Below are 20920 nucleotides of genomic sequence, written 5' to 3'. Positions count from 1 at the left end.
TGAGCACTTCAGTCCTCAGTGCAGGGACCTGAATCTAACAGCAGGGACCCCGCCGACCAAGCTACACTCCGCCCCCGCCCGAGCTTCTTGGGCACACCAGCCCTAGTGAGGGATCCTGGTGAAAACATATACAATACTCAGGCTAAACGATGTGAAACTGCTAGTTCAAAAGTGGTGAATATGACAGTTTCCTATAGTTCAACCTAACATGACTTCCTGTGGGCGCGGGAGAACCAGAGTTGGTGTTAGCACCCCCACGTCTTCTCCCAACCCAGCTGATTTCACATCGACTCTGCTAACGCCTCTAACGGGGAAAGCATTTTACTGAACTAAACCAACCTAGAAACATAAGCCTTCAAACATCAGGTTGAAAACAAATTAATGAATCACTAGGAAACTAGCCTTACATTTCTGAAGCACGTAAGACCTCTTTAGAAGACCAGTTCTGTCTAAACTCAGGTGGCCTGGTTAAGCAAGGTGTACTGCATTTAAAGTCAAAATGCATTCCTGGGCTGCGTAAACAATACGGTAATAATGTGGCTGGCAGGAACTGCTACCTATGTACCTACCTCTATCTATCTACATACACACATGCGTATTTTAAAAAATCAACCTTTTAAATAAATATTTACACATACATTTAGGAGATATTATCAAAATCAAAGCAAACTATAAAAAAGGGGAAAATCTCACATAATCCTAGTTATAAAAACTTAACACATATAGTAAACATTTGCTCATTTCTTTAAGAAACAAGGCTTCACAATGATTTCATTCCCGTAAGACAGCCCTGTAAGACAGGTGACGCTATTTAAAATCTATTACCATAGAAGTTGTCAAACTAGTTCTAGGGTTGTGTGTGTGCACGTGCATGCGTGTTCATAAAGCAACACACAATCAACATTTCTGTGTGTATAACTTGGTGCTTTCTAAGAATGGTTTTCTCAGGAAAATCCTAGGGCTCGGATCACCGAAACCACGAATACTGATATTCTAGGACCTTGCTGTGGATGAATCTAGTGTCTACCCCGGAGGTGGTGGTGATTTACAAGCCACGGGCAGTATCTTCGAGGACCTGTTTGCATAGTTACACATCTTATCATGTTGCCTTTTCCTTTCTCGGCATCAACTTCTTCCCACAAGAGATGAGCGGGTAACTGAGGAGTGCTCCAAGACCGACTCTCACCTGCTGCCCCCTCTCCCACCTCCCCCTGTCCCTCTCCGCTGCTCAGATTGGGCAGAAGTGAGAGCTGCAGGCAAGAGAAGGCCTCAGGAAGGAGGACGGAGAGAAGGGACCAACTGCCATTGGACAAGCACTCTGCGCTGGGCATCAGAGCAGAAGCTTCTATACATATTCCTGTAAACTGCACTCCGGGCCTGCGACACATTTACAGATGAGGATGCCCAGTGAAGGCCAATGCTTCTGTTCTCACTGCCAGCAGGGTGGCTGACCCCAGGTGGGCCCAGAAGCCCACATGCACTCGCCGTGTCTGGTCTGGCCCCTGGACCACACTCTCCCGCTTTGCCATTCACGCTCACCGCACCCGCCCACACTCCTCACACAATCTTACTCAGAAATGCTCCCCTCTTCAAATTACTCACTCTATCAATAAAGCATGACTAGAGTGAAATGATGGATTTAAGTAGGAGAAATTTATAAACCAGCATTTCTCTAAGTGGTGAACAACTGATCAAGCACAGTCCCATAAAAATGAACCTTCATGGTACTAAATTCAACTCCTTTAAATATAATCCATGCAGGACCTTTTCCATTACAAGAAAAATCACAGAAAACTCTATTCAGGTTATTTTTGATATATCAGGACTGTATCTGAAATTTCATAACTATAGTTATGGCAGAGAAAAATTAACAAAACTAAGCAAGTTATCCTCATCACCCCCCCAAAACTCCTCATTTAAGTGAAATTTTTACAAGAACGTAAGTTCTTTTAATATCCATTTGACATTCTTATAATGCCAGAACATATACACAGTTAAGAAAGGAAGCAGAACTTTATAAAACTTCATAGATCACTGTGTATATTTCATTTTTTAGTTTTTTTTTAATTTAGTACCATAATAAAACAAACAGCTGGTGACAGCTATTTTGACAAAACAATGGCTCTTTCAGCTTAATTTCTACTGATGCTAGCAATCCTGACATAGTGTATTGCCTCTGTATTTACTGAACTGACACTGTGGGCTACAAGACAGCAACAAAAGGAACACACATAAGGAGAACCGTCATGGAGCCAAGCAAAAAGTAACAGTTAAAGCGCTGGAATGAACCTAACTCATTTTTCAGACTAAATTACCAAACCCATAATCCGTCCAAAGCAGGCGGTCTTGAACACAGGATGTCTACCATCCTATGACAATACAAAAGAAGGTCAGCTTTCATTCCACACAACTGGTCTTTCCACACATGCACACACAAGATTCAGACTCAGAATTTAAACTAACACAAGAACTGGAAGATGGCAAGTAAGACTTTAAAACTTCAAAACACCACACTTAAATCAATCCTTAAAAAGTATATTCAAGCATAAGAATAGATTAATCTACCCATAAGTGTGGCAGCTTTAAGATGTCAACAAACGTAGGGCAGCAGGAAAGAGGTTACAAGTTAAGATCCCAGTATAAAAAGCAGTGAACGCGGACAGAAGCTACCAGCCAACTGCGACCCTCGTCTCAATTCACTGACTTACGCTTCGGAAGCAGGGTCTGACGTGTGGACAGACTGGGGACTCGAGCTGCTCAGAGACCTCAGGAGGGCACACAGGCAGCGCATCCTGCCGCGTCCGGGACGCCGGCCAGCCAGCTGGAGCACTCTCCTCTCTCTAGACTCACGCTCCAGAGCATGACCGCAGTCCACCCACCTGCCATCTCTGCCCCACGCCACGTGGAGGAGGCCCAGAGGTTGCCCACTTAGAAACTGAACTGTATTCTTCCCGTTATTTCAGGAAATGCTGCTGTGACACAAACAGTCATTAAAGCAGCAGTACGGAAGAGAAGATAAACAGCACACACTTGCAAGCACTGCCCTTGAAAGTCCTAACATTTTAGGCAACTTGAACAGTCGCAATTGCTTTAAATGTCATCTTCAGGACACATTTTCACTTCCATGGGAAAAACAGAAGCTTTCCTCAAAATTGTCCACCCTACTCTCTTTCCACACTTCCAACCCAATCCTAGAGGATCAACTCCCCCAAAAAGGGGGAGGGAGAGAAAGCAAAATAAAAAAGATTTACAATTTTACCCTAACATTCTGTCTGCTGTTTCTCTCTCCCATCGCTGCACCAATAATTCCTGAAGAATTTTCAGAGACACAAATTTAATCCTTGCATTTCACTTCTGTGCAAATTTCATTGAATTCATAATTCCCAGGAGCAGATGGCAAAGAACACAACGAATACCCAGTTCATGGTTTTAGGAAGGTACATGCTCATGTTGCCCACCTCCCAGAAAGGCAAAAAGGAGGAAGACCTAACCAGAGAGAGGGCTGGGAGGGGGAGAGGTCCTTTGGGTTTTTCACTGCTGTGGACACAGTGTATCCTAATCTCCCCTCTCTTCATCACCACGTCAAAGACTGCTGCTTCATCTAAGGACTGGAGATGCCTTAATACAAACAGAGGTTCACAAGATTTTAATCCCATAGCATTTAAGAGCACTGAGAAACAGAAAATGCCCAGGGTTTTTTGGGGGGGAGAGAAGATAAGAGAACAAATCAACGAGCATTTAGCATCTTCGCTGGGTTCTGACCAGTTTATCTGTTTTGCTCAGTGCTTACAATAACCCTATGAGCAGGCACTTTCAGAGAAGGGACCTGAAACCCAGAGAAGTGAAGTAACTTACCCAGGCCCACCAGCTTGAGAGTGGCCGTTGGGGCTCAAACCAGGTCTGACTGATCCAAAGGCCCCGCCACCACCTCCACAGGATCCAGCCACACCCACAGGGTGCTACACTGGAACCTCAACTTGATTTATAAACAGCTCAGCAATGCTTGCTTACCAAAAGGGTTTCTAAGTTTTAAGTTAAAATATTTAGTTAAGAGTAAGTTGAAGTTAAATATTTAAATTAGAAGCACGGTGGCATTTATCTTGATGCTACCAAAACAGTTTCTCCATTTATGGTTTCAAAATTTTTTGAACTATTTTCAAAAGCATTTTTCTAAAACACTTATTAATAAAAATCTGCACCTCCTTTAGAAGCAAAAATGGAGCTCTTTCCTCTCTAACGTCTGCAGCCACGGAGCAGAGTTAGTCCCTGCTAACAACAAAGCCCCTCCGTCTTCTTCCAGGTCTCAGGAAACAGATGTGGCCTTGTCTCACCAAACTAGCAGAAAATCTGTACATTCTGCTTCACTTGTTTTAATTTTGTGAATTTCAGGTTGAAAAGCTAAAGTGAACGGTCTCCAATTTAATACTATAAAATCTATACTAGAAGTGCCTATAAAATCCAGTCCTAGTTTTAAATGGCATTTTCTCTTACAGCAAATCTAACTCAGTATCATGTACTTCCAGTTTTATGAACTGAGAGAAATATGACTCTGTAGCCCAGATTTAGCTTGCAGCTACGTTCCAGAATACTTACCAGCTCCTTCAACCCACTGTCCAAAGGGCTCTAGGCTTCAAAAAGCATCCTTTTCTATTACAAAAATGCTCACCGGCATTTCAAAAAGTTCCTACCAGGACTTGCCAGGCACTAATTTTGAGGGATAATTAAAATAAAATGATCATCACTGAATAAACAAGTGAATATCAGCATTGTATTTCACGGACTATTCACAGAAACGAGCTGTTCTGGAGGGTGCCCCAAGAAGCCCCCTCCTTTCCGTGAAGACCACTCTCACGAGTGAACGCACCTGTGCTCCGTGAGAACGTTCACTGCAGATGGGTGATTGGCACAATACGCAAGGTATAAGGTTTTCATTTGTGGCATCAGATTTAAAAAGCAGCCTCCAACTCTCTGCTGAGCTTCAGGCAACCTGGAGACACACAATACAAGAGAAATAATTCTAAATTTTACAGAAGGAAGGAAAACTGCTAAATAATGAACACAGAAAATTTGAGTGAGAAAGACCTCCTTGTGTACCACCTCTATGAAAACCAAATAGACAAACCCCAGAATGCATCTGTTCACACCATGAATCTAGCAGGGAGAAGTACCCACCTTGAAAGCCGCTCTGCTGTACAGCAACACACTAACCCCATCCTCTCCAGCACCCAGATGCCAGGACCTGTGCACAGCAGAGCCACAAACCCACAAGTCCAGGCTTCTTTGGGCAGTGAGAAAAACAGATGTCATGAAGCCTTACATTTTGCATAAAACAAGGAGAATTATAAAACGTGGCTATTTGGTTACTAAGGTTTTCTACTTAAGTAGCATCACGACAGACACGTGAAAAAATACGAGTCCCGTTTCCCTTCAGGTGAAGAGTGGACACAGAGCACGCCTGCAGACCCTCTCCTTCCAACTCAAATTATAATGCAGTTACTATGACTCTTTAGAAGGCGTAAACTCACGAGAACAAAAAGAACAGAAAAAGAGACGATCAGAACCAACTTTGGAAGCTGAAAAGCAGATGAGGAGCAGTCACGACTGGGCGGGCAAATCTGACTCAAATCCCCTGGACGGTGGGACCACAAACACAACTGGGTGAAGGTATGCGAGGCAGCAAGGTGCTCATCTGCAGACCATTAAGTCCCTGGCTGGGGGTACAGCAGTGACAGGGAGCAAGGGTCCTTGCACTGAAAACAGGGCATAGAGGACGCCGACCAACCCTCCCTGCACCCCAAGTCCCCTCTGTCCACCAGAACCCAGAGCAGTGACAGGAAGGATTACACCCTTCAGGGTAGGAAACTGCAGGAGCCCTCTCTTCTCCCTAGGGAATCTGACCCAGAGAAAAACGACCAAAGAATATAACACCAGGAGCTCCCCAACAAAACAACAGTCACCAAGTCTCAACTCACGGTCAACACTTCCACTCAAGTGTTTTACAGCGCCAATCTTAATTATGAGAAGACACAGACGGATCACCAAACGTTGAAAAGAAAAGCCTAACAAGAATGGCGGAGAACACAAGATCAGCGATATGAAGGGAAAAGATATGATAGTTACTCTCCAGGGAGCAGAAAAATATTCAAAAGAATTGTAATTAATCCTGAGAGAAGGAAGACATTGCGTCCATGAAAAAAGAAAAGGATGCTTTTAAAATAAGAACATTCAGGACAAAAATAATAGAGCTTTTGGAAATTAAAATGATGACAGCAAAATTGAAAAAGTCAACAGGAAATCTGGAAAATGCAGTTCTGAATGCTCTCAGATTAATGGGAAAGAAAGAGAAAAATCAGAAGACCAGGGCAAGCAGTCCCACATCAGGAAAGAATTTCCAGATACAGAAAACAAACAAAATAAATAGAAATCAAAGACCTGATCACCAAACTCAGCAGACTGAAAGACGTGAGTCCCCAGACAGAAAGTGCCCCAAGTGCCAGCACGAGGGATGCAGAGAGACCCAAACCAAACATGTCAGAGTTCTAGACACAAAGACACTAAAAACTCTGATGGAGAAACACATTTCAAATAAATAGCCTGGGACTTCTCAACAACACTGAACTGTGAAACAGTGGATGAAAATAACTCCCTACAATTCCATCTCCACCCAAGTCATAATTAAGTATGAACGTGGATTCACTGCCTTCCATGTTCTCTCCCCCTGGGACATCCCTAGAAATGAGGGACGAGAGCAACAAGACGGGGAGACACCAACACAGAGGAGGTAGACTGCAGCAGGACAACGGCCAAGGGAGACCCCAAGACCACACAGCAGGGCTCGAGATGAAACCCAGAAGGCTCTAGAATGACTTCTAAAATATTAATAAAAGTACCTAACATATCTAAATATATTGAGAGGAATTAACATAAGCCAGGAGTAAGTTGGTGGTAGGTACAGAGAAAAAAAGCAAGCAAACAAAAAATAAAGGCAATCATCATCATTAACGTGAGAAATGACTAATCCAGAGCTGGAAGGGCACAGTAACCCTGGCAGAGAACACTGCTGGCTGTCAACAGCATTTACACAATGCCCTACGGAGGACTGAAGACCCTCCAGCCCTGAGCGGGGCCTGCGCTTCTTACTACAGGTTTTACTGTTTAGTTTATCTATCCTGCTCTGAAGTCAAAGCAAGCTAGCATCTGCACTGCTAGCAGACTCTTTTCCCAGTGTGCACCCCTAAGTGGGTTTTTCATAGCCTTTAGGGATTAGCCACAGTTCTTTCTGGAGGAAAAATAGCCACTGACTCAACAAATTAACTCCAACCATTTATTCAGACCCTGGGAACAGATTAAAAACAGAGTAAGAAATCGCCTCTACCTTAAAAGTGACTGCAATCTTTCTGGGGAATGAGAAACAAGTAAAAAAAATAAACTGAATATAAGATAGCGATAATGCCTCAATTTCTGAGATACAAACTGCTGCCTGCCCTCAGAGGAGGAGAGCACACACCCTCCGGGAGAAGGAGCAAGGCCAGCATCCTTTCTAAGTCACCCAAGGACCCATCACACACAGTGAGGACGCCGCACCGTAAGACACACTCGGACCACCTTTCTACCAAGATCCAGACACCTGAGACACATCTATCTTGACACTATTACACACCGACATTTCAGCAGGTGATGTTCATACTCAGAGACAGTGAGACAGTCAGAGTCCACCTTCTAGAATGAGAGAGACCTAGCAGGGAACCCTAACTGTCTAGCTGAGGGATTGAAGGTGACTGTAATGATAGGATGCCAAAGTTTTATGAACAAGAAAAGAACATTCTCAGAGATGTGGCACAGGAAAATTATTAAATTCTTATGATTGCATAAATATTGCTCAGTGCTGGCCATATATTATGTTTTGATTTCATTTTCCACCTGGTCCAATACCACAGCCCCCGATGCATTCAAAGGAGAATGTCCCTAAAACCTAGATCAATGGATTTTCATTTCTTCTATTTCATCAACTGCTCGAAGTCATATTTTGGTATGGCTTACACATGGACAATTACTTCATCACACAGGTTCTGTCCCACCGAGCCTTGGCCCTAGAGTTTTATGACCTCTCTCAACCCAATCCTGCAAGAACTCACTACACTCTCCACCACCATGTAAACGGCTTTACAGTTTATAAAGCCCTCACAATCTAAGTGGCCAGGTGGCACCGGAAAACGGAGCTCAGAAAGGTCACAAGTCGTCCTAAGACTGGAGCCCAGTCATGTGCCAACACATCTCACACGTAACAACATCTAGGTGACTGAATTAACGAGACAAACAAGCAAAACTTTCAAAGATCACCAATGCAGAATATGACTGGAGAATTAAAACAGGATCTTCATTCTGGTTCTCTCCTGTGCTCCTAGAGGTGGTTTTTCAGAGGATGATAACATGTGGGCAGGGCACCCAACATGGTGTCAAGGCCAGATGCAAAAGAGCAAAGGAGCAGTGCATGGGGCTGTTAATGCCAGCCGCTTCCACCTGCAGCCTCTGCCACTGCCAAGATCTGATCATGGCTGTGGTGTCATCTATGGTCTGATAACAGCTGGGGTGTTATCCATTAGTGGTCTGATAACAGGTGGGGTGACACAAACAGTCTAGCCTCTAGTCTTTGCAGTAAGAGAACAGCAAATGGTAAAAGGGGATGCCCAAGGGGCCTTTTTCCTTTCCCAGAGTGAAAATGAATCAACCTCAGGAAAAACTTTTGGGAAATCATAGAAGTGCTAAACAATTTTCCCCCATAACACATTTATGCCTATTGGTGTTACTAACTACATAGAGAACTACTGATTTCAGAGGGGAGACTGAGATCAACTCATAGACATAACCATGAACTGGGTGAACCTCAGCACACTTGGCCATTCCCAATGAAGCCTGCAGTCTGTCCGCTATCAATAGGCAGCTTCAAGAAACAAGCAGCCTCATATTCCCAACCAAGGAGGTGCCTGGGGGACCACAGCCACATGGACACCATGGCCGTGGCCTCTGGCAGTCCCTGCAAGTCCTCTCTTCCTGGACCCAAAACCCTAAACATGGATAACTCTTTCAAGGATGCCAGAGCCCCAGGAAGGCAGAGGAATCTGACACTCTTCCCAGAGCCCTCTGCTTACTGGTACTCAGCCTTCTCAGGCTCCCTCCCCAGGGTCATCTGTTTAGATCCCCTGCACATGCCACTGGTTTGCCATCACTTTCTAATATCCCTAGACTCCTAAGATTCCAGCACAGGAAATGTGCTTTGAAATCACATTTCTCTGGAACCATGCAGTCAAAACAAGTGAGGAAGTTATGGCCAGAGCTCTTCAGGGGCTTCCCAGGGACAGTGCACCACAACCCAGGGACAGAGGGTCAGTCTCTGATGCTGAGACTCTGCAGCCACTCCTCCCTCCACTGACACACAGGAGGGGACCCCACAACCTAAATCAACAGGTCAGCACCCACTTCTACAAATGTGCACAATCAACCCCAAATCCCCTCCAAATAAGCTCCAATCCCATGCCGCCTTCTTAATAAGGATGGCCCAGGCAGAACCAGAAGTGTGCCCTGTGTTTAAGCAAGTCTGTTCTCCAGTTAATATTACTGTAGAGCACCCAGGCTTGCTAGTATCCGGACGGTTCAGAAAGACAGCTTTCAGACGAAATAAACTACATCCTCAGTTTAAATTTATATTTTGATAATGATCTAAAACAAATCCTGTTTTATTGTGAAAATGTTACAGTAAATGGTGCAAACAGCGTTTATAAAAAGAATTCATTTCTATCTTAAGAGAAGCTTTATAACTAATTTTTGAACAAAATCAAAACACAATGTTTGTTTAACCAATAGAGCAATTACATTAAATACTTATAAATTAAATATTTTCTTTGATAAGCTGAAGTTCTATCATATATAAGACAACTAATGGGAACTTAGCCTACTGATGTCTACAACATACTGAAAAGGAGTTTGCAACTAAAATACAACCCAAACGTGCATGTAAACAAAGGCTGGGGAAGGAGAGAAGCCTACGACAAGAACTGACACATGCTCACTGGGAGGAGGATTGTGGTAAGAGGAGAAGCAGAGAAAGTGAATGCAAATGAGGGGAAGAGTAGGGAAAGCTGGCTGATGCACACTTCTCAGCCCCATCCCCAGGGAGCAGCAAGGAAGGCTTTCTTTCTGAGCAAAGGCACAAGGAAGGGAAAGGGGAGGAGAGAACTCTGAAGCTGAAGGACAGACGGGAGCCCCTCTAGGGAGGGACTCGCATAGATTATTTAAACTTTGGACCTGATCTTCTAAATCAGCTTTTTTGCCCACAAGATGTCCCCCGTGCAAACATCTCAAAGAACAGTTTGTAAAACGCTGCTGTGAACAAACAAATAACCAGGCACCACCCAAAGTTTCTGAGTAGAGCGTTGACCGAACGAGGAAGAGCCTGGGCTGGTGTAGAAACAGATGCACAGGAGGCCAAAACGGAGGCCAGGGCCTGGGTAGGAGGTTCGTGCAGGATGTAGGGAGGATGAGACAGACCCAAGCCAGGGCAGGTGTCAACAGTAAGGGCAGTGCAGGGGGAGAGCCCGAGACCGAGCAACCGACTCAGGGCGGGAAGAGAAGAAGCTTTACAGAGGTGTCCATGGTTTCTAGAAAGAACAGACTGGGGAACAGTGGAGTCTTTAACCAAGGTAAGGACAGAGGAGAAATGGGGTGACTAGGGTTGGAGACAGAAGGGGACAACAACATTGATTCTTGGTGAGCTGACTTGAAGGGCTCCAAGGAGATGAGCACAAAAGTATCGAGCAGAGTGTTGGAAAAACAAATCGAGAGAGAGATCAGATCTGGAAAGGCTGATTTAGGAGGCAGGAGACAGGCAGCTGAGGCACCTGTGATGGCAGTGATTACGTCACAAAAAGCACGAAGAGCAGAGGGCTCACGACAGAGCTGTGAGGATCCGCAGCAGGTAAAATGGGCCAGAAGCAACCAACTGAGAAAGGGAAGCAAGGTGGCTAAAATATAACAAAACAAAATTCCTATAATTCCAATCACTCTGTCTACCCAAATTACCATTTATGACGCTTCTTTAGTCATCGCAAACACTTTAGTCATTTTCTCTTTCTCATTTCTCGTGAAACTCTCCTGACTTCTCAGTTTATGACACAGCTACAGCATCCTTCCAAGGAACTGATTAATGTCTGATGAGAATAAGATTAAAAATATATTTTGCTGTTTTCTACCACTCCAAATACAGGCAATGATGGTCTTAACTAGCTGGTGGTTAAAAATAAGTTATCTTTCCTCTAGCTGTTTTAGAAGAAAAATAATTAAATCATCCATATTAAAAAACAAAATCCAGGGGCCAGCCTGGCGGCGTAGCGGTTAAGTTCATGCGTTCCACTTCTGCGGCCCGGGGTTCACAGGTTCGGATCCCAGGCGTGGACCTATGCACTGCTTATCAAGCCATGCTGTGGCGGTGTCCCATACAAAGTAGAGGAGGATGGGCACAGATGTTAGCCCAGGGCCAATCTTCCTCAGCAAAAAGAGGAGGATTAGCAACAGATGTTAGCTCAGGGCTGATCTCCCTCACCAAAAAAAAAAAAAAAAAAAACCAGGGCCCAGCCCCATGGTCAAGTGGTTCAAGTTCTGCGTGCTCTGCTTCAGAGGCCCAAGTTCACGGGTTCAGATCCCAGGTGTGGACCTACTCCACTCACCAGCCGTGCTAGGGTGGTGTCCCACATATAGAGGAAGATTGGCACAGATGTTATTAGCTCAGGGTGAATCTTCCTCAGCAAAAAAGTAAAAAAATAAAACAAAATCCAGACCAAGGGACTGAATTATCATACCAATTCATTAGATCATTCATTAAATCCAGCAAAGCATTCTCTACTTCCAACCTGATTCTATGGCTAGGCTGCTGCCTGTTAGCTATCTCCAAAAACAATATGGAAAAGAGTACTGAGAAGAAAGCAGAATTTCATCACCATCCACAGAATAATTTTGCCCAGATAAAGACAGTAATATCTAAAGTCATATATCCTATACATATCCTTTAATGCCAAGTCTGAAGGCACAGAGTAAAACTAGCTGAATATGATGCCTAAGAAGTGGGAGGGTGAGGGAAAAAAAGTCCCTCAACTGGAAGGAATACAGACCTTTCCTTCCAAAATATCTGAAATCAGCATGAGTCTCCTTTATTACTAAATGATAAATTGCCCACAGGAAAGGGCTCTGCCACAATGGAGGGCTACAGGGAGCCAGAATGCATCTCCCCCTGGAGAGACCAGCCCCACCTGCTGACCTGTGTTTAACCCTGTGGTAGGCACTACTGTTCTATTCCTGCTCTACATGTGAGGAACTGAGACATCAAGAGGCCTGGCCACACCTCTTCTCAGATGATGGGAGGCGGTGGGGTGTGTGGAGCTATGACTCCCACATCTCCACCTCCAACCTGACCCGATCCCAGGGCTGGCCCACCACCTGTCCCCACTCGAAGGCACACAAGCACCTCAAAGGCAACGAACCACCTCAGCCCCAAGCCTTTCCTCCATCTTCATCTGTTAGTGACACCAATGTTCTCTCAATCAACTTGACTCAAAATCACAATTGTTTTTAAACCAGCCTCAAAGTAGCTGAAAATCATAAAAAGAGCAGTCTACACCATTAAAAAAAAAAAAAAAAAAGTTCAAACAACAAACCTGCTTAGAAATTAAGTCTCTAGAAAGAAAGTAAATTTTTCTTAAGAGTAGATCTTAAGATCTATTGACTTAATGATCTACTGACCATAGATTTATTGAACATCTACTACATATTAGCATGATGGAAGCAAATAACTGGGAATATAAAGAATAAGACACCGTCTTGTCGTCTAACAGCCTCCATGAACCGGCACCACAATGGTCCAACTTTTGCTCCAAAAAGGGTATGTTTCTGTCAACTTTCAAAAATAGAAAGCAGTTTAAGAGGCAAAGCATTTATTTGGGATCAAAGAATTGCAATTTGAGGAGCACAGATTCAGGTAGAAACCCAAATAGTATCCCACTAGGGAGTAAAGGTCAGGGGCTTTTAAAGGCAAAGAAGGGAAGTTGTAGTACAAAGAATGTTAACTGGAGTTGGAGGCAGAGAGCTAGTCGTGGCTAAACACTGACTGACTATCAATTCTATCTTCAGAAAGCCCACAGTCCTCAGCCTTCGTGATCAGGACATCAGTTCTCCTGCTGACTTCTCAAACAACTGCTTGTAAAACAACTGTCGTCTTGGCCCAGTCCAAAAGTTTGGCCTAGTCCAAGGATCAAGACAGCAGGCAGTACCCTTGGAAAGGCAGCTCCGACTCCACTTTAAAATGGCTCCACCGTGGCCAATTTCGACATTTTCCTTATAGTCTTCCACAGATGGTGGCACTCTGTAAACTCCATCTCCAGACAGCCAGGAAATACCATCTATTATGTGGCAGAACCACTCATAAACCTATGTGAACTTTTTCAATGAAAAGGTGTCCCCGGTATCACACTGGGACACAAAGCAACAGCAAGGAAGCCATGAGACAGTTTCATTAAAACAACTGGGTTATACCTGATTATTTAACCTCAGATATACCTTGTAAGCCCTGGGTGTCACCAACAGGGCCAATGCCACAGGAAGCACATGCAAAGGAGATGAGGAAGAGGGAAGGACCTGGAAAACGAGGATGGAGAGACCCCAGAACACTCAGTGAGGAGTGGTGGTGTGGGCCACAGACACCCCCAGCACAGCAACACACACGACAAAAGCACCTGAGAAGCCCTGGGCTCTGGGCTGCAGAAGTCAGGCACACCGGCTCTCTCAAGAGCCGCCGGCGGAGGAGACACGCAGCAAGTCTCTACTGTCTGCCTGTCTGTCCCTTGGCACCTATACCTAACGAACAGCTAAAGAATATAGGGGAGTTCAGCATTTTTTTTAAGAGGGAGTATTACAAGAGCATCACATCATTACCAAACTGAATAAATAAAAATAATTTTGGTGAATAACAAGGACATTCTGCAAAACAACTTTTGAGATTTTATTTTCCACAGAACTTAACCTGCTTTTCATCACAAAATACAAGCAAACCTCCCAACTTACAAGTGAGTTTTATGTGAAAGAATTGTTTTGAAGTCACAGTTAGATTCCCAGAATTCATTTTCTCATAGAAACAGTTTTGTAAGCCACAGTTTCATTCTCAGACTGGTCCAAACAAAGTCTCTTTACACCATAGGATCTACAGTAAATCACTATACTACAGGGATGTCTCTACCATCTAAAATAGCATTTCAAAAGAAAACTGCATTTCAAAAACTATCTTGGAGAGCACTCACCATCTCAGCTCTCCCAGTCCTGGAGGCAAGGTGGAGCCTGTTCCAGTGGGCAGGGGTGAGAAGAGTCAGGGACCTGGGGAGAACCACTGGCAAAAGGGCTGCTAAGAAGTAAAACTGCAAATCAGAGACTCTCGCTAGGGAATAGTCCTCGGAATCAGTCATCTTTCACAGTGACTGAGCTAGGACGGGGGTGACAGGGCATGGGGGCTCTCAATTTAGACCACCAGTTACTAGCCGTGTGACCCTGGGCAAGTCACTCAACCTCTCTATGCCCTGACCTTCTCATCTTTAAAAACCTACCCATGAGGTCATTAAAGAATTAAATTAGTTAATACATGTGAAGAACAGTGCCTGGACCGTATCAAGAATTCAATAAATGATAGGTCTATACAAGGAAGTTCACCTTATATAGTTATTTATAATATGACTTACGAAAGCAAAATAAAATGCATCTAAAAATTAAGTAATGGCTAAAAATGGTACAGCCATAAGAAAGACAAATGAGCTGCCGTTAACATGGTATTTTAGAAAATCTCCCACTGACATTAAAGTGGTAAGAATTCGTCTAGAGTTCTCTCTGGAGCACTCCCTTTGCACACATCCAATCATGTAACGTGCAAGACTATTTCATGTCTCCCGCAAGAGATGTCCACAGAGGAGGCCCGCCCATACCACTCACACCTCCCCGACACCAGGCCTAAATCCTGCCACCTCACAGCCCAAATCAAACAGGCGGCCTCTAAATCTGGGCCCAATTATCCACGCGTTCTCTTATAAAGCAAAGTTTAAAGGAATGGAGGAAAATATTAACAATAATTACCTCTGGATGAAAAGACTGTTGGTGATTTTAATTTTCACCTTTGTCCTATTCTGTAGTTTCCAGATATTTTATAATGAGTTTGTAACTCATTTTATAACCAGAAAAAGTATAAATACCATTTTGAAAAGTGCTCCCTGCAGACCACCATCTCTGCCTTTCCCCCAGTCTGAGCTCCCTCAGGATAAGAGAGTACAAGTGTATAAGCTACAAGAGTGCTAGGCACAGGGGGAGGGGGACACAGGCGGAGAATGAATGAATGAATGAATGCATGAGTAAGTGTACGAGGGAAGCTGAACCACTTCCCCTGACAAGAGTGGTTGAGTACAACCCGCAGAGGACCACAGGAACATACTCCATTCCCAGAGGTACTAACTAGAAAATCCAACCTCAACAAAATTCTTTATAAAGTAACTTTTATAAAAGAACAGACGTCAACTTTACTAACACTCACTTTCACAAAATCATTACCAAATGGTTATTAGTCAGTGACTTTTAAGACAAGAGGTATTTATTAAACAGGAAAAAAATCCTAATAAAACCCAACAGCTTCCTATCTGGTCTCCTGCATCCTCCTACCCTCCACCGCCCCCACCATTCTTCACAGAGCAGATAGTTGTCTTTAAAAAGAATGCTGATCACGACACTGCCAAGCTTAAAACCCCTTAATGGTTTCTAACTACTCTTTGAAAGTTGTCTAAAATGCTATAAAAGGCCCCGAGGGCCTGGTGACCTCACTCTGTCCCCTTGTACTGTCCCACTCACCTCCTTGTTCACAGGCTACAGCCAAGCGAACTCCCACCTTGGGGCTCTCTACTCCTATGGTACCACAACAAATACATTTGGTCTTTGTCCCCGTTCCTGGTACAGAGCTCCTAAAACTCGCAACTTCCCGAGCGACAGGAACATCCTATGTTACCCATAATGAGCGTCTTTCAACCATACCAGAGTTTGGCTAATGAGGTGACTCCTGGCAGCCTCTAGACAGCTTCAGGATGGGGCGCGCTGCCGGAGGAACCCAGCACATGATTAGAGGGTTGGAACTTTCAGGCCCCACCTCCAGGGAGGGGAGAGGGGCCTGAGATGGAGTTATCACCAATGGCCAACGATTTAATCAATCATGCCTATATAATGAGCCCTCCATAAAAAGCCCTAGAGGACAGGCTCAAGAGCTTCCAGGTGCTGAACAGCGGAGGTGCTGGGAGGGTGGCACGCCCAAAGAGGGCAGGAGAGCGACGCGCCCCTTCCCCCATACCTCACCCTATGCGTCTCTTCCATCGCCTGGTTCTGAGTTGTATCCGTTATAATAAACCAGTAAACGTAAGTAACGCAACTTTCCTGAGTTCTGTGAGTCACTCTAGCAAATTACTGAAACTGGAGGGGGTGTTGTGGGAACCCTCGACTTTGTAGTTGACTAGACAGCAGTGTAGGTGGCTGAGCAGCCCACTGTGACTGACGTCTGAAGTGGGGGCAGTCCTGTGGGACTGAGCCCTTGAGCTGTGGGGGTCTGTGTTGACTCAGGCAGTTAGTGTCAGAGGTGGATGAACTGTTGGACACCCACTGGTGTCAGAGAATCGGCAAAGCGGCTGCAGTGAGGGAAAAAACCTCTCTTCTCCCCTGTTCCTTCCTGGTTAATTCCTATTCACCCCTCGGTACTTGGTTATTTTCCCCTGAAATTTGCCTGTAGCACCCTGCATGCTTTCCTTCACAGCAATTCCACAATTGTCATTTTGTAATTATTTATACAATTTTAACTATCTGTCTCCCTCACCAGACTACAAGCTCCATTAGGGCAGGTGTCATCTCTGTCTCGTTAACATCTGTCTTATCAGCTCCCAGAACAGTGTCTGGCATGTAGTGGGCACTGTACAAACTAGCAGAGAATGAATGGGGAAGGCACCGAGTATATTGGGGATGTTTCTGAATGGACTTAAAAATCAATGAAGAAAAACTAGTCACATATACAAGTGACAGAAATATGAATGTGTTAATGCAGCAAACTCCATGAGTGTGGAGCCCACAGTTCATTTCCTTTTGAATTGTGAGCACAGACCATTGCTACAGAAAACATGCTTCCAAGGAGCCTACAACGCTGAGGGAAGAATCGTGATTTGAAAAATAAGAAAAGAACTGGGTTCTCTAAATCTAGGAGGTTCCATTTCCAGTTATAGCCACGTTACTCCTCTTGAACTGACTCTCCTGCCAATAACAAAAGAAACTGAACAAAATATAAAACCAACTACCTGAAGGCACCAGAGAGCCATCAGAAGTAGGCAGATTCTGCAGGAGGGCTGGCCTCTGGAGAAGGAAAGGGTGCAGGGCCTGTCTCCCGTTTTCTCTGCTTTTAGGAAAATGGTGGCCAAGTCTGTTACGTGGGACAACCCCAAGAGAAAGTCACAGGGTTTGATTCAACCTGAGCTGCTGGAACTCAGGGGGCAAATCCTGAGTGAGTATTCGAGAATGCGTTGTCTCTCTCTAACAGAGGGAATTGTCTCTGAATTCTGTCCAAATCTCTGAAAACTTTCAGAATATTCTTGATACAAAAGAGAAGGGAAACTGTTGATAAGGAAAGCTGGTCTCAAACATTCCATCTCACCATGGAAAATCCAATACCTAATATCTATGTACCAGAACCTTGAGGAACTTGACTGAAATAACACCCAAGTCACACCAAATACAGAGACTACATAAGGACTAAAGCTTGACTAGATATTTGACTTCAAGCCTATTTACCTCCCTGAATTTCAGTTTTTAAATCTATTCTGCGAGGACAGTAACATTTGCCCTAACTATCTCACAGGGCTGATATGATGCTCAAAAGGGGTACTGCAAACGTACTATGTGGGTCTTCATTTATTTAGTCCACATTATCTACAGCCAGTGGGAAAAGCAGAGGCAAACATTTACCTCCATTTTGTGCACAACAGGGCTAGCATCTTACAAAGACCCCAAATTGCTGGCAAATGACCACTCATCAAAAGGTGAGTCACCACAGTGATTCTCAAACGACTCTTTCCCTGGTCATGTAAGTAATGCCACTTTGTACAAACCAAAAATGCTGCAAAAGGAAAATAATGTGCATTTCTGTTTGAAAGCCAGTATTTAGTAACACTGGCATTCAGCTTTCCTTGCCACATCTTCCAATATCAAGTGCCTTGATGGAACCGTGAAGCTGAAGTTAAGGGAACAAATCTCGCAGCGTGGCAAACTGTTAGCAATTTAGTTTAAAGAGCTCGTGGCACAGAGGGCAGGCCAGCCCTCACCACTTCAAAGACTGAGAAAAGAGACAGGCAAAAAGCTGAAAGGAAAACCAGAGGCCAACAGAAAAAAGTTTTCTGGCCCTTCTGGTGGTTATAGAAATGAAGATAATTCAAAAATAAAATGTGTCACCTTCCTTTATCAGGTCCACAAGTAAATAAATATTAAATGTCACCTGGTGGACTAAAACCTAAAAACTTTTCAGGTGCATTATGATTAAGTCATCCAACACCTAGCAGCCACTTAATAAATATCCTTTAATGTCTGATGTTAAAGAACATAAAATAGTCACACAGGAAAAAATCTGATGGCTCATCATCCAGAACATGCCCCCCACCAAAAAAAAGCAAGGAAGTGACAAAACCAAGTCCCTAATACACCAGAATAGCATGTCACATGGGTTGTGCTTTACAATTTCTCAGCTTCCTGACAGCCACTATATGTGCACTTCCAGCACTATATGTGCTGGAAGACGATGCTAGGAAGACCTGGCCTCCTGAGGTGCACAGACCTGCCTCCCATATACTACATGCAGCAGGTAAGGAACGAAGCTCCCAGCACCTCCACGTTCTTTCACATGACGGTCTCTCTTCCTCTTTGGGGTTCTGCATCCCCTACTTAGCCCCCGCTCCCCAACACCCTAAAAATCACCACTCACGGGAAGCCCTTCTCCTTTCTCTGAATAGTCAGCAGATCCCTCCTTCAAAGATTCCTTCTGTAAAAATTAGTCTAAAACACAGCTTTTACTATAAAAGTTGATAAACTCAAAAGGGTCATTATAACCTAGTTTCTATCTTTAAAAAATTATGAATTCTAAAATTATGTTAAACTTAATCCTTTAAATAGCAGTTATATCAATCTGAATTTTGCAAATTTTTAGCATCTTACTTACTTGGTGCATTCTTCTAAAGACTGTACAAGCATTTGCTGGAAAGAACATATTTCTTCTAGATTTCCCATTAAATGTGAAATGTTTGCTGAACTTAACCTAGAGCCAAGAAAAACAGCAGTAAAAATACGTAAACAATTTTACCTATATTCCTCTCCTCTCCCATCCCAACGCCCCACTGAAGTCTTAGCCCAGTGAACAGCTTGTGTCCAAGGCAAACTACACACCGAACTCCGTTCCAGTACTTCACCCTCTGTTCCCTGAAAATACGAGGGACCCACCCAAGGTGACAACTATTTTACAGTTAACACATTTACCATCTAACTTACTTCTCACTGGTCTGTAACGGCCGTAGATAGGTTGAAAGCACAGTCTGAAGTTCTTTAGAATATTCATTTTCTGTTTCCAAAATATTCTGTAGCACCTACAACAGACGATGAATAAGTATTATTTGATGTCAAGATTTATAAGCTTTGGAAAGTTCATCCGCTGTTCACTGAACCATTGTTCATTTCATATTGTTGCTTCTATGTAATACTACTGTGTTTAATACTATCACTCTCTGTGATTATTAACTACTAAATCCATGGAATGAATTCTTACTAAGGCTATACAACTGACTTCATTTTACTGACAAGCACATTTGATATAGGTATACCTATAACAAGGCCAGAATGAATTCCATCATCAGATAAGTAATGCCAAGCCAATTAGGCAAAAAGGAGAAACCACTGATAATCACGACAGCACAGATGCACAGATGAATCTCTACAACACTGTGTTGTGCAAAAGAAGCCATTCACAAAAAGGACATCCTGCATATTCCATTTTACAGCAAGTCCAAGAACAGGCAAAACTTATCTATGACCGCAGAAGTCAAAACAGAAGGAAGGGGAGGACGTGACAATGGGGAAAAGGACATGAGACAAATTTCTGAGGTGACAGACAGGCTCTATATCGTCATTTGGGTAGTTGTTACACAGATATACACATTTGTCAAAGCTCACTGAGCTGTTACACGTTTTAACAAAGGTAAAGTATATTTCAACTAAAAAAACATGAAATTCACTCTTTAGACTGCATCTAGCAAATCTAAATCAATTTCTGGGAACTACAGACCTTCATTAAATGATAGTCTCAGATCACCCTACACACTAACATTTATTAAAAATTAAAGGTCTATCAGTGTAAAACAACTTTAAATAGCCACTACTTTATTTTAAAGATAGAAGAATAATGATAAATCAACCTTAAAATTAAAATGTTTCCTAATACCCTACATTAGTGTAACAAATTTAGCCAAAATCAGTTAATAATTCCTAAAAGCTGAGAGGTAAATATAAAGTGCACACCAGCTGAACTGAAACCTGAGCCTCTTTCCCTCAGTTAACATCCAAGAGCAGAGGCTCTTACAGGCAAGATGAGAAGGCCACAGTCTGCAGGTGGAGCCCGGTGCGAAGACAGGGGTACAATGACTGCCGATGCTCACTGCACTCTCTCACTGAGCAGGGTGCTCTACACACAGCACCTCCAGTCCTCGCCAACACTTCTCTGTTTACAGAGGAAGAGACTGAAGCTTAGACAGGTTAAGTAACTTATCTAAAATCAACAGCCAGT

At 43.7% G+C, this 20920-nt stretch overlaps 1 protein-coding gene across 8 annotated transcripts in view; it reads right to left on the bottom strand.

Annotated features, from left to right (window-relative positions):
* ARHGEF7 (Rho guanine nucleotide exchange factor 7) overlaps positions 1-20920 on the bottom strand; it is a 148028-nt gene that overhangs the window by 32550 nt on the left and 94558 nt on the right. For 7 of the 8 annotated variants that reach the window (XM_058548502.1, XM_058548498.1, XM_058548499.1 and 4 more), the window contains 3 exons: positions 19633-19727; positions 19307-19402; positions 4865-4987 (listed from right to left, as the gene is read on the bottom strand). In XM_058548502.1, coding sequence (XP_058404485.1) covers positions 4865-4987; positions 19307-19402; positions 19633-19727 — 314 coding nt within the window. The remainder of the gene's footprint in view (positions 1-4864; positions 4988-19306; positions 19403-19632; positions 19728-20920) is intronic. The other variant, XM_058548496.1, reaches the window with a different exon arrangement.

Source organism: Diceros bicornis, chromosome 9, assembly GCF_020826845.1.
Source record: "Diceros bicornis minor isolate mBicDic1 chromosome 9, mDicBic1.mat.cur, whole genome shotgun sequence".
NCBI classification, from domain to species: domain Eukaryota; kingdom Metazoa; phylum Chordata; class Mammalia; order Perissodactyla; family Rhinocerotidae; genus Diceros; species Diceros bicornis.
Note: the sequence above shows the minus strand (reverse complement) of the source record. Positions and strands in the feature narration are given on the sequence as shown.